At 41.8% G+C, this 13,682-nt stretch overlaps 1 protein-coding gene across 1 annotated transcript; it reads right to left on the bottom strand.

Moving 5' to 3' along the window:
* Nucleotides 1-7,181, bottom strand: wdr46 (WD repeat domain 46). The gene is made up of 14 exons (XM_084187723.1): nt 7,106-7,181; nt 6,415-6,576; nt 6,231-6,311; nt 5,975-6,087; nt 5,669-5,756; nt 4,741-4,802; nt 4,465-4,569; nt 4,219-4,369; nt 3,739-3,974; nt 3,373-3,526; nt 1,675-1,822; nt 1,352-1,542; nt 1,125-1,238; nt 1-988 (listed from the first exon to the last, which is right to left on the bottom strand). Exons 1-14 carry the CDS (start codon nt 7,160-7,162, stop codon nt 869-871), a joined length of 1,782 nt encoding a protein of 593 aa, XP_084043849.1. The 5' UTR covers nt 7,163-7,181; the 3' UTR covers nt 1-868.
* Between the last annotated feature and the right edge of the window lie 6,501 nt (nt 7,182-13,682).

The raw sequence follows: 13,682 nt of genomic DNA, 5'->3' as shown, positions 1-13,682 counted from the left end.
AGAATGCTCATGTTCACATTTTATTCCAATGTTGTCAAAGATTGTGGAAGAATCGAAATACCGTATTATTGATAAGTATGCTTTTTGTCAAGTCGTTTCTAAAAAAAAAGCATATTGGTAAAGGTGTGCTAGTATGCCGCACTGATATGACATGCTGGTAGTAGTCAAAGTTGTAGTAATGTTTGTGTAGATAGAACTGATGTTGGTTTTTGCTTTCCAGCAGACCGAAAGAGAGCAACAGGGATAGAGGACATTTCATCCTACTTTTGACTTCCACGTCTGTAGCATTACATTCAAGTTAAACAAAACATTATTGTAGAGATAGAATCCTTTGCCACTGATGGAAAAAGTTTGATCAGTACACCACAAATACTTGTTTTGTGAACAAATGTTTTTTTATTTCACAAATGACATGCGTTTTTTTATATAAAACATTTGACAAGTAACAGTATTAAACTGCTGAAAACACCCATCATAATGGTCACAATAGAGAATGAAGGTCAAAATACTTCTTGAAAAATCTGTCATTTTAGTGATATACTTTCCAACTGACATAAACACACTGACAGCATTTCTCTACACCCGCAATAACATATGCTAAATATGTGTGTGACCAATAAAATTTGATTTGAAATACACTGACAGTTTATAAATGTCACACAGAATGAGCTAAGGGCACCGATTATGATGCAGTTCCAAGTCATCTCATACAGTTTGGTATGCATGTTCTGTGTGTCTGCAGTGGCTGTTGGAGCCTGCTGGCTGGGCTTCGGAGGAACGTGTCCCATACTCAGAATGTGCCCTTTATCTGAAAGGTCAACGTTGATTCCCACAGAGGGCCGCCTACACACACACTGGTCCCTCTGTCCTACTTCCTGAATCTGTCCAGAGCAGACTTCTGACCAGCTGCTGCCGCCTCTTTCTTCTTTTTCTCCTTCCTCTCTTTATCTATCTTCATCCTGTCTTCCACTGTTTGCCTGATCACATCCTGAGTGGAGGAAAGCCACCAAGAGCGGGTAGGAAGCAGAAAGAAGACCAAAGGAGATGCACATAATTAGTAAAATATCCAAAGATTAAATAATTAAGACATAATTCCATATCATCTCAGTAGTAATAGAACGTACCCTCTGGTCCTCGTGTGCCACTTGCTTCTTGCGCTTTTCCACTTTTCCACTTGAACTCCGACCTTTGGTCTTTAACCTTGGCGTGAACTTCTCCTTGGCCAGCGGGTCGAAGCCCTGAAATCAAACCATACACACACAACATTCAGTCTCACCACATCAATGCATGATTAATTCTCAAAATGCAAAATCCCTCTGATAAACTGCTTCCATCCCTTGGTGGTACTGACCAGTGCTTGGACCCTGTCCTCATGTCTCTGTTCCCAGGTGGAGTGGTCCACCTGGCTGAGCTGGCTGGGGTCCAGGCCAATCAGCTCTGGCTGGATCTTCTCTAGCAGGGCTTTGACCTCCCACTCCTGCCTCTGCTTGGCACTGCGGTACGGGTTGGCATCCAGACCGTCAAAGTTGGGCTCGCCAGCACCTAATGGCGGAGTGAGAGCATAGAGTTAGAGACTGTACACCAGGGTTGGGGTCATTCAGAATTTAGATCAATTGGACACGCCACACAGGAAGGAGAATATGGATTGAATTTGAATCAGAATATCATTCTGACCTGGTACGACCATGCTAGTGAAGCCCTCTCCATGGCCTACCCCTAGGACGTCCTCAAAGGGGCAGAAGTGCACCCCCCACACTGAGCCCTTTGCCCTGTGGGCCATGTAGGGCTTGGTCACTGGGGTGCCCCACACATCTCTGTACACCTACACACAGACAAGCAGACACCGTGACCACAGAGATAATCAACAGAGAAACACAGACTCAGTCATTATATAACCATTTGGAAAGTTATATTGTTTTTGTGCATCTCAGTGATGTTCTATCAATTCCTTGGGTAATTTCATGTTAATCTGAGTTATTGGCGTTCAAGCAGGCAGAAATCCGACCGGTATGATGTAGCGCTGTGATAAAGTCACTCTCACTACACTGGAAGTAGGAATTATACTTTTAGATCGGGAAAACGTCTATCATACATGTGAGATTTCAATACTGGCCGATATCATAGCTCGGGAGGATGTCTTCTCTCGAATGAGCCATTAATCATATTTTTGCGATATTCCTACCTCGAGAAATTTTTATTTAACGGAGGGTCTAGCACACGTTTCCTATTTGTCTGCCTCTAGTCCATGGTGCAGTTGCCAGAAATATTATAGAAAGGAGATACGAATCCAATGAATGTTGGAACGTATAACTACCCACCCATCAGACTGTCGACCAATCGCGTTCACGTTGTCATGCTGCGTCACGCGGTTGCCAAGTTAATCGTCACGCAATCCCTTCTCAAAGTCAGTGTATATGTCGAGAAACATTCCGATTTTCCTCACAAGTACGTAATGTCACGATTCCAAAGTTATACGATACTACAGATAGCAAGTTCATTATCTCAAACCTCTGAAAATATGTGTAATGTTGTACTTCGTGTTGACAGAATTCGTGCTATTGTTGGGTTTTTGAGCTAGCGCCCATTAGACTCCTATTCACTCCTTGATAACTAGCTACGTTACATGCTGATGCTGATTGTCTTTGGTATTTTGTGTGTAGCTATGTTTTCTAGCTAGCCAGCCCATAGAGTGCATTTCATTGTGGATTTTGTAGTCAAATTGAGCTGCAGATTTCCACAATGATTTTCCATGTTCAGTCCCGTGTAGCTCAGTTGGTAGAGCATGGCGTTTGCAACGCCAGGGTTGTGGGTTCGTTTCCCACGGGGGACCAGTATGAAAAAAAAAAAATGTATGCACTCACTAACTGTAAGTCGCTCTGGATAAGAGCGTCTGCTAAAATGACTAAAATGTATGTTGCTAACAACCTTATTATAATGCCAAAACGATACATTTGTTCACAAAAAAATATTGTTCACATATTAGTGTTATTTAACACCATAAAGTAAAGTAATGAGTGGTTTTGGGTGGATTTTTCCTTTAATGAATATTGAGTTTTAAAAAATTACGGGGTCAGGAAATGTACAGAGAGTTTGGACAGCGTTGTAGCTGGGCGCCATGTTGCTGCCCCAGAGCAATCCATTCTCTCACTCTTAATGAGTATTTGGGTTCCGGTTCCAGTTCTGTCAATGCCATTAGTATGCTTGGTTCTAGATTCAGTGGACCAGATAGTTCAATATAGTTCTGAGGCGTTACCATGGCTTAGTGGAATGGAACTATGGAATAGCAGAGTCAGGAAACATTGTCAAGTTAATCTTGAAGACCAAAAGGCATGGCACAAAAACATAAGCAAAATTATAAGCAGGATGTATGACCTGGACTATGTCTCCCGTGGCGGCGGACAGCAGGCCCCTCTGACTTAGAGACAGACAGGAAGCTCCCGCAGGTAGGAAGTAGGACTGCAGGGGCCGGTATGATCTAATGTCATACACCTTCAGCTTCTTGTCCATGCCCGAGGTCACCATGTACCTGCAGACAGAAGAGTGTTACAGGAGAGCCCTCTGCTGGACATTTTAGGGAAGTACACCAGCAAAGACCAGTCACAAAACACTGACCCAAATGTGGATATCATATTGAATACAACAGCTACATTGCATAACATAACCACCTTTCAATGGCTGAGAGACCAAAACCACTCATAACAAAACCAGAACTATATAATGTTTTTGACTGGGACTCACGTGCCAGTCTTGTCAACGGCGACCGAACGCACGCCTCCCTGGTGGCAGAGCATCTTGACGAGCGGCTCTCTCTGGTTTGGCGTCCAGAGAGTGACAGTACCGTTGGAGTGGCCTAGGTGGATGATGGCGTTGTGGGGGTTATGGGCCATCACGTCCAGCCGGCCAGCCTTGGTGCAGATGGCCGCCACCTCCTTACCCACCGACACGTCCAGGTACTGCAGGAAGCCTGTCGCACTCTGGAGGAGGAGGGGGGTAGAGGGGAACAGGATGAGTTCACAGGTGAGTCTTGGTGGTGGTTCACTGGACTACACTCGCCTGTTGTGTTGAGTAACCTGAGACAATTAACCTGAGACCTGAAGACTTGTGTAACCCCCAGAGCTTGCCTACGTCTTAATTCACATTGCACTCAATACACAATTGATTCCCCTGACATATCTAACACAAACACACATATTACAACGTTAGTATAAGTTCACACACCGCTGTAGCCAGCAGGAAGTGGTAGGGGAGAAACTGCATGCGGAGAACATCGTTGAACTTGCGGATGCAGTGGAGCTCGATGCCCTTGTTGTCATAGATATACAGCCACTTCTTCTGAGCCACTGCAAACAAGGCCTCACTGTGGAGCCACCTAGTGGACACAGAACAGTACAGATTAGGATGATTCAATGGGAGGAGAGGAAATTATGCCTAAAAGTGAATGTAAATGAGTGTGTGTGTACTCACTTTACGTCGTTGACTGTCTCCATCACATTCATCTCACACATCAGCTGTTTGGACTGCCAGTCCAGGCTGGTCACATGACCTCTCCTGCCACCAAGCAGTAGGTGGCTGGAATAGAGGGAACACACACATTCAAAACATCAGACTTCTTCTCAGGACCAAAACACACAATCACAATGAATTTACCCAGCAAATCCAGGTCTAACAATAAAAGCACAAACAAAATATCTGGCCTGCTTGCACAGAACACACTCAACACAAACAGAACATGAAACTGACCGCCCAGTCTTGCTGTAATCCAGTCGGTAAGGCCCAAACTGAGACAGGGTCAGGTTAAAGTACTGTAAAGGGAGAGAGTGTGACAGAGTTAAACAATAATACTTGATTTATTGGTCCATTTGCATGGATATGCTGTCACAGTACCCTACCTGACACACAAATCACATAAGCGAGTAAAGTCATAACGTATAAGAAAAAAATCACGACAGCTGTGATGGTACAATTTTTAAAATGCAGAAAGATAATTTGTTTGTTTGACAAGGTGGGATGTTTTTGCGTCTGTAAAATTCATTATGTGAGAAATGGTGTTGAAAACAGCTTTATGTGCAAATATTTATATAATAGCCATCATATCGAAGTAAACTGGTGTGTGGTCCTCCCACTACGACTCGGGAAACCATGCAGTTTAATAGGCTACAGATGAAATAAATTATGATGAACTTCACAGGGTGATGAAAGTGCATGGTGATGAGCTTGATGCTGCTTTCCAATAAATATCAAGGGTCATATTCTGGTGACATGATGATCAATGCTTGACTGCAGTTTCACAAATAAGAATATTCTCGCTGTTATATCCATAATAATCTCAACATGTAGACTAGCCTACCCACACCGTATCTCCGAGCTGTTGGCTAGAGCGCATGTGCCAAGACCAGATAAGCACATTTGCTATTTAACGCAAATTTTTGTGACAAAACTATTAGTAGAGTTGAAAATGCGATGGAAACACATTGAAATGTAGACTTTTATTCAGTACATGAAAACATAAGCCAAAAAGTACATTTTGTGTGCACTACGTCATCACACACTGATTTTGATCCACAAGTCAGTTTAGTGGAAACAGCACAGGTGGGAAAATTTGCATATTTGCATGAAAATCTGACGCCAATTGGATGGAAACCTAGCAATTGTCCCTTCAGTGACTCACCTTTGCCCCGGCGGTAATATCCACAGCATCAGCGATGTCATCCTGTGAGATGGTGCATGTGTCCTCATCCTCGTCTCCCTCCAGGAACCTAAGACCAGAGAGAAACAGACAGTTCAAATCAAATCAAATCAAATTTTATTGGTCACATGCGCCGAATACAACAGGTGCAGACATTACAGTGAAATGCTTACTTACAGCCCTTAACCAACAGTGCATTTATCAATGTTAACACAGAGACAATGGGGGGGGGGGGGGGGACAGAGATTTATCCTACTAAACTTGGCCCTACAAATGTATTGACATTACCCAGCATCCTCTGGGAGCATAAGGTCATATCGTGCATTCTGCTTCTGGGCCAGGTCTGAGGCAGCCTCTGAACGAACGACCACAGCTCTGAGCTTGTACTGTGGCCGAGGGGGCTGGGGAGAGAGGGATGGGAGAAAACCTTACAACTTACTAAAGCTACAGTACATGTACAAAACAATGGTATATTTTGACAGTTACGTAATTGACATTATTCAGGCAGACTGTCTTGGTGAATGTGTATTCAAACATGTCTCACCAGTTCTCCCTTGTCTCCTCTCTTGAACTTTCTCAACTTCTCTTCAGGGACAGGTGCTGAGCCTGGGAATGGATCTGATTTCTGTGGGATTTAATTAAACATTAACTAAAAATGCATTCTTAAAAGGATAGGGTGAGAAAAAAAATCTAGAATCTAAAGTGCTGCAGATTGACTGGCCACTTACCCCTGATATGACCTTCTTTTCTCCTGTTCCACCTCTCTTTCCTCCTTCCTTTGTCCTGGTCTTCTTCTGTTGCGGAGTCTGTTTGTTGTTGTCCCCTTCTTTCTGTTTCTTTCCATCATTCTTCCCGTCTTCCTCTGTGCCCTCCCAGTATCTCTTTGGAGGCTGATTGCAGAACAGAGATATCAATCATCAAGTCAAATAACAACACATTAATTGGAGCAGGCTGGATTTTTGCATGCTGCCCATTATACATATTACAAAAAAAAGTTACATGTTACAGTGAATTAACTTTTTCAGATGCCTTTTCAACAGTTTCAGTGGTAGCTAGACAGACACGGCATCGACGCTTACGTTACTAACGTTAGCCCTCAAGAAGACAGTGTAGCTAGCTAAAAGTAGCGGGAGTTCAGTAGTATACTCTATCCCAAACAAATGAAAACTGAAAACGTATCAACAAACTGGCTAGCAAGCATCGAGTTTTGAGAAAATGTTGCAGTCACTGAATCGTTCGCAGTGTAACGTTACTGAAAGCGTTGAGAAAATTGGCTAGATCAGGGCTACAATCAGTGTGTATCCTTTAATCACCGTTGTAGGCTCAAAAAAAGTAGGACCGAGTAGAATATAGCTACATTAGCTGATCGGGTATACGTAATCTATTTGTAAACGTGTTATGATAACTTCACAACTTTACCTTTCTCTTTTTCCCCACGTGTGGTTTTTTCAACGTTGTCTCGCTGGACGCCGCCATCTTTATTGTGTACTTTTTAACTTCCGGTGAAAACCGGTACGTCATACGAACCAGCTGACTTCTTCTTCTTTGGTGAGGTTTAACTTCTTCTTCTGTGGGTTTTATGGCGGACTACAACCCCAAAAGTTGTATTGCCGGCACCAACTGGACGGGTTGAAACCAAAACAAGGTAAAAAGAAAATCCATACATGATAGGTAAACTAACTTAATCCACCCAAATAAAATTATACATTGACAACAAACTAAAAAATCCCACTTCTTCCTTCTTTCAATTCTCCATATCTCCCTTCTTAGGCTCTAGGGCCTGAGAGGGTGGTACGGCTTGTGACAATATTCCATGTAACTCCTTCGCGAGAAATCTTTCAGCACCAGGAACCGCTCCGCCGCTTCCATAATGATTTATATCTTCCTGGACCTTCTCTCCATCTTGGCTGTGCCATTTATCACCATAGCTATAAAGGCCAAAAAGTCCACCTTCTTAACCTTTAAAATGTCAGGATCCTGCTGGTGAAAGGCAACCCCTGCAGCCTGCAGTGAAGGCCTATCTACCACCATGGACTCTTCAAGTGCACCATTCAAACCCTCAACCTTTTTAACAGCTGCTGCATATGATATGCTCTGGATAGCCCTGACTTTGGCCACCTCATACTCTTTCACCCTTGTGGGGCATTCGAACAACGTGGCTTCATGGTTCCCACCACAATTGCAACATGTCACATTTTCATCACTTTTATAACACATAATATGATATTTTCCACAACTTGGACATCTCGGCTTCTCCCTTCTGCAAACACTTGAAACATGACCAAAAGCTTTACAATGATCACACTGCATTGGTCTTGGGACAAATGCTCTGACTCTGTAGTTAATTTACCCTAACTGCACTTGAGTAGAGAGAGACTCCATATCAAAAAACTAAAGAACAGATAGACTCTTCACTTTTTCTTCATTCCCAATACGATTCATCCGACGTGCATCAATAACTCCAGGAATATTTTCCATCTCTTCAACATCTACTTCCCACGAGACTCCAGATATAACCCCCTTGAGGGGTGCCCTGTACCTAAGAGACACACACAACTCTTCAAACGTATCAAATCAGGTGAGACGCAACACACGTTTCTTCTGACCCTCAGAAGCACAAAAAATCCAAACCAGCCCACCTCTCGTGATCCTCACAGCCTTCACTCTACCCAGCACTCTCTCCACCAGTTTGGATATCTCAAATGGATTCCTCAAGATTGGTAATTCGATCAGCTGCTCCTCATTTACAAACCGTCCTCCTACAAGATACGAAGTGACATTCTCATCACTGTACTCTACTTTGCTCCGTTTTCCATTCTTTTGGACAATATTCCAATTCTCCTTGATTCTACCGCCATTAGATTCAGAATCCACTTCATCATCCACTTCCGCCATCTTTTTTCCCATCCGATATTCCGGTGACGTTTAACAGTGGTTGGCATCCAATATATTGCATTAAAGCCCCAACTGGACTATAGTATAAATCCATTATAGGGGAAAAGTGAGAAAAAAAACACCCTTCCAACTAACCCTACACTCATTAAAAACTCACTACCCAATTTCACTACTTTTAACCTATCTGCTCCTGCACCATGCCAATGGCCTGGAAGGATGAGACACCACCACTAAACACATTGTCGTAATGTGACTTTCTTTATTGTGATGACTATTATTTATCAAATAATTACCTACTATGTTTAAATTAATCATGTAACAATTAACTCATTAGGAATTTGGGGCACCATGGGAAAAGTTGTTTAACGAGTTACCGTTTCCCGAATTAACTCTAAAGATATCTAGATACAGTTGAAGTCGGAAGTTTACATATACTTAGGTTGGAGTCATTAAAATTTGTTTTTCAACCACTCTATAGTTTTGGCAAGTCGGTTAGGACATCCACTTTGTGCATGACACAAGTAATTTTTCCAACAATTGTTTACAGACAGATTATTTCACTTATAATTCACTGTATCACAATTCCAGTGGGTCAGAAGTTTACATACACTAAGTTGACTGTGCCTTTAAACAGCTCGGAAAATTCCAGAAAATGATGTCATGGCTTTAGAAGCTTCTGATAGGCTAATTGACATCATTTGAGTCAATTGGAGGTGTATCTGTGGATGTATTTCAAGGCCTACCTTCAAACTCAGTGCCTCTTTGCTTGACATCATGGGAAAATCAAAAGAAATCAGCCAAGACCTCATAAAAATAATTGTAGACCTCCACAAGTCTGGTTCATCCTTGGGAGCAATTTCCAAACGCCTGAAGGTACCACGTTCATCTGTACAAACAATAGTACGCAAGTATAAACACCATGGGACCACGCAGCCGTCATACCGCTCAGGAAGGAGACACGTTCTGTCTCAATCCCAGAACAACAGCAAAATACCTTGTGAAGATGGTGGAGGAAACAAGTACAAAAGTATCTACAGTGGGGAAAAAAAGTATTTAGTCAGCCACCAATTGTGCAAGTTCTCCCACTTAATAAGATGAGAGAGGCCTGTAATTTTCATCATAGGTACACGTCAACTATGACAGACAAATTGAGAGAAAAAAAATCCAGAAAATCACATTGTAGGATTTTTTATGAATTTATTTGCAAATTATGGTGGAAAATAAGTATTTGGTCACCTACAAACAAGCAAGATTTCTGGCTCTCACAGACCAGTAACTTCTTCTTTAAGAGGCTCCTCTGTCCTCCACTCGTTACCTGTATTAATGGCACCTGTTTGAACTTGTTATCAGTATAAAAGACACCTGTCCACAACCTCAAACAGTCACACTCCAAACTCCACTATGGCCAAGACCAAAGAGCTGTCAAAGGACACCAGAAACCAAATTGTAGACCTACACCAGGCAGGGAAGACTGAATCTGCAATAGTTAAGCAGCTTGGTTTGAAGAAATCAACTGTGGGAGCAATTATTAGGAAATGGAAGACATACAAGACCACTGATAATCTCCCTCGATCTGGGGCTCCACGCAAGATCTCACCCCGTGGGGTCAAAATGATCACAAGAACGGTGAGCAAAAATTCCAGAACCACACGGGGGGACCTAGTGAATGACCTGCAGAGAGCTGGGACCAAAGTAACAAAGCCTACCATCAGTAACACACTACGCCGCCAGGGACTCAAATCCTGCAGTGCCAGACGTGTCCCCCTGCTTAAGCCAGTACATGTCCAGGCCCGTCTGAAGTTTGCTAGAGTGCATTTGGATGATCCAGAAGAGGATTGGGAGAATGTCATATGGTCAGATGGAACCAAAATATAACTTTTTGGTAAAAACTCAACTCGTCGTGTTTGGAGGACAAAGAATGCTGAGTTGCATCCAAAGAACACCATACCTACTGTGAAGCATGGGGGTGGAAACATCATGCTTTGGGGCTGTTTTTCTGCAAAGGGACCAGGACGACTGATCCGTGTAAAGGAAAGAATGAATGGGGCCATGTATCGTGAGATTTTGAGTGAAAACCTCCTTCCATCAGCAAGGGCATTGAAGATGAAACGTGGCTGGGTCTTTCAGCATGACAATGATCCCAAACACACCGCCCGGGCAACGAAGGAGTGGCTTCGTAAGAAGCATTTCAAGGTCCTGGAGTGGCCTAGCCAGTCTCCAGATCTCAACCCCATAGAAAATCTTTGGAGGGAGTTGAAAGTCCGTGTTGCCCAGCGACAGCCCCAAAACATCACTGCTCTAGAGGAGATCTGCATGGAGGAATGGGCCAAAATACCAGCAACAGTGTGTGAAAACCTTGTGAAGACTTACAGAAAACGTTTGACCTGTGTCATTGCCAACAAAGGGTATATAACAAAGTATTGAGAAACTTTTGTTATTGACCAAATACTTATTTTCCACCATAATTTGCAAATAAATTCATAAAAAATCCTACAATGTGATTTTCTGGAAATGTTTTCTCATTTTGTCTGTCATAGTTGACATGTACCTATGATGAAAATTACAGGCCTCTCTCATCTTTTTAAGTGGGAGAACTTGCACAATTGGTGGCTGACTAAATACTTTTTTTCCCCACTGTATATCCACAGTAAAACGAGTCCTATATCGACATAACCTGAAAGGCAGCTCAGCAAGGAAGAAGCCACTGCTCCATAACCGCCATAAAAAAGCCAGACTACGGTTTGCAACTGCACATGGGGACAAAGATCGTACTTTTTGGAGAAATGTCCTCTGGTCTGATGAAACAAAAATAGAACTGTTTGGCCATAATGACCATCGTTATGTATGGTGGAAAAAGGGGATGGCTTGCAAGCCGAAGAACACCATCCCAACCGTGAAGCACGGGGGTGGCAGCATCATGCTGTGGGGGTGCTTTGCTGCAGGAGGGACTGGTGCACTTCACAAAATAGATGGCATCATGAGGAAGGAAAATTATGTGGATATATTGAAGCAACATCTCAAGACATCAGTCAGGAAGTTAAAGCTTGGTCGCAAATGGGTCTTACAAATGGACAATGACCTCAAGCATACTTCCAAAGTTGTGGAAAAATGGCTTAAGGACAACAAAGTCAAGATATTGGAGTGGCCATCACAAAGCCCTGATCTCAATCCTATAGAAAATGTGTGGGGAGAACTGAAAAAGCGTGTGCGAGCAAGGAGGCCTACAAACCTGACTCAGTTACACCAGCTCTGTCAGGAGGAATGGGCCAAAATTCACCCAACTTATTGTGGGAAGCTTGTGGAAGGCTACCTGAAACGTTTGACCCAAGTTAAACCATTTAAAGGCAATGCTACCAAATACATACTTAAGTGTATGTAAACTTCTGACCCACTGGGAATGTGATGAAAGAAATAAAAGCTGAAATAAATCATTCTCTCTACTATTATTCTGACATTTCACATTCTTAAAATGAAGTGATGATCCTAACTGACCTAAGACAGGGAATTTGTACTAGCATTAAAAGTCAGGAATTGTGAAAAACTGAGTTTAAATGTATTTGGCTAAGGTGTATGTAAACTTCCGACTTCAACTGTATCTCTTATCATTTAACAGTCATTTATTAATAATTTACCTCATATCAGTCTCATTCTGAAAGCCATAGACTCTTTAAGTCTGCACGAACCCGGGTCTTACTGATCATTCCGTACCACACAAATTGATTAAATGATTTATTTACTAACTAATTAAAAACGATAAAACAAGATACAAACATTTACACGGTATAAGTAGTGTTATGATGAGTTTCTCGGGTGTTCAAAGAATCAAGGATGCAAGAATATAGTTAGACACTTTGTAGAAAGTTAATGCAAATATTTAATGATCGGTACCAGGTTCGTTACAACAATGACCAGAGCTTTGCCCCTTGGTGTTACGAACTAACTTGAACAAAGAAGACACTCTACCTTATATACCCTTTATTACCTTCTTCCTGGCATACATCTGGCAAGTCTCCATGGGCACTCCCTGTCTTTGATGTTCATCACCCTTACCCCCAAGTCACTATACTGCCCATCACTCATGCTATTCTAAACATCACCAATCTACCTTGACATAAGGAATGTAGACTTCATGGCCCCAAACCACTAATCTCTTAACTCTTCCCCTGTCCTCACAATACTATGACATGACATCATTACAATCCATTTTTTTTTTCTTTTGTGGTAAGTGACATGACTTAACCCCAACAATGCACATATAACTTTATATAAAATACAATATTCTACAATCAGTAGTACATACATCTCTGACTAGTTCCTAAACTATGCTAGATAACTGAGAATTGATCCCTTCCACCTTTCATACCTGAATCCAACTTGATTTTCCATTTATTTAATCAACAAAGGTACACATTCTCAGTCATCTATCTTATGTGATATCAAACCTCTATAACTCAGTCTGAGTAAAAGATAAACACATAATTAATTACTTATATATTCATGCTAATAATCTATGTAGTCAAAACCTTATTTTTATATATATAAGGACAAAATCCCACATAGACATCCCCCCTTTTAAAATGACCCCATTTTCTGAGACATGCAACCCAAAAAAAACATACATAGAAATAAATTGTTAACATAATGATATCAACAATACACAACACTTATACATACTCATTACTAAGTTACATGGATATTATAATCTATACACATGAATATAAAAATAACAAAAACATCCGTCTTCATCATTTCTGCGCCGTCAGAGGAACCCCAAGTTTTTCCTGGTTACAAGGGGCTATCTGATCCACTGAGATATTCATCTGTCCACATCTACGATCCTGTAAACCTTAAATTCCATGTTATACATTTCCTCCTTAACATTCCTTGTCCTCAATCAACATTATCAATGGAATCTAAACTAGAACAAGATGACAAAGAAGAAGAATTAGTCCTCTCCCTCCTTGCATTAACATTAACTGACACATCTCTAGCTGTAATAACTGGCATGTTAGTAATCGTTTATACAGATCTTAAAATCAATCCCCCCAAAATTGGAAAACAACAGCCCATAACTATGGTTACAATAAGTACTATTGCCACT

This window comes from Coregonus lavaretus (assembly GCF_964263955.1).
Source record: "Coregonus lavaretus genome assembly, chromosome: 22".
In the NCBI taxonomy this organism is placed as follows: Eukaryota; Metazoa; Chordata; class Actinopteri; order Salmoniformes; family Salmonidae; genus Coregonus; species Coregonus lavaretus.
The sequence above is the reverse complement of the archived record's forward strand: the minus strand, read 5'-3'. Positions and strand labels throughout refer to the sequence as shown.

Excerpts from the sequence above, each read along its gene's own strand:
- wdr46 (XM_084187723.1), bottom strand. The coding sequence starts at position 7,162 with ATGGCGGCGTCCAGCGAGACAACGTTGAAAAAACCACACGTGGGGAAA. Across the intron at positions 3,975-4,218 it reads ACTTCCTGCTGGCTACAGCG|AGTGCGACAGGCTTCCTGCA; the intron begins GTGTGTGAACTT and ends CTCCTCCTCCAG. Across the intron at positions 1,239-1,351 it reads AGGACAGGGTCCAAGCACTG|GGCTTCGACCCGCTGGCCAA; the intron begins GTCAGTACCACC and ends GTTTGATTTCAG.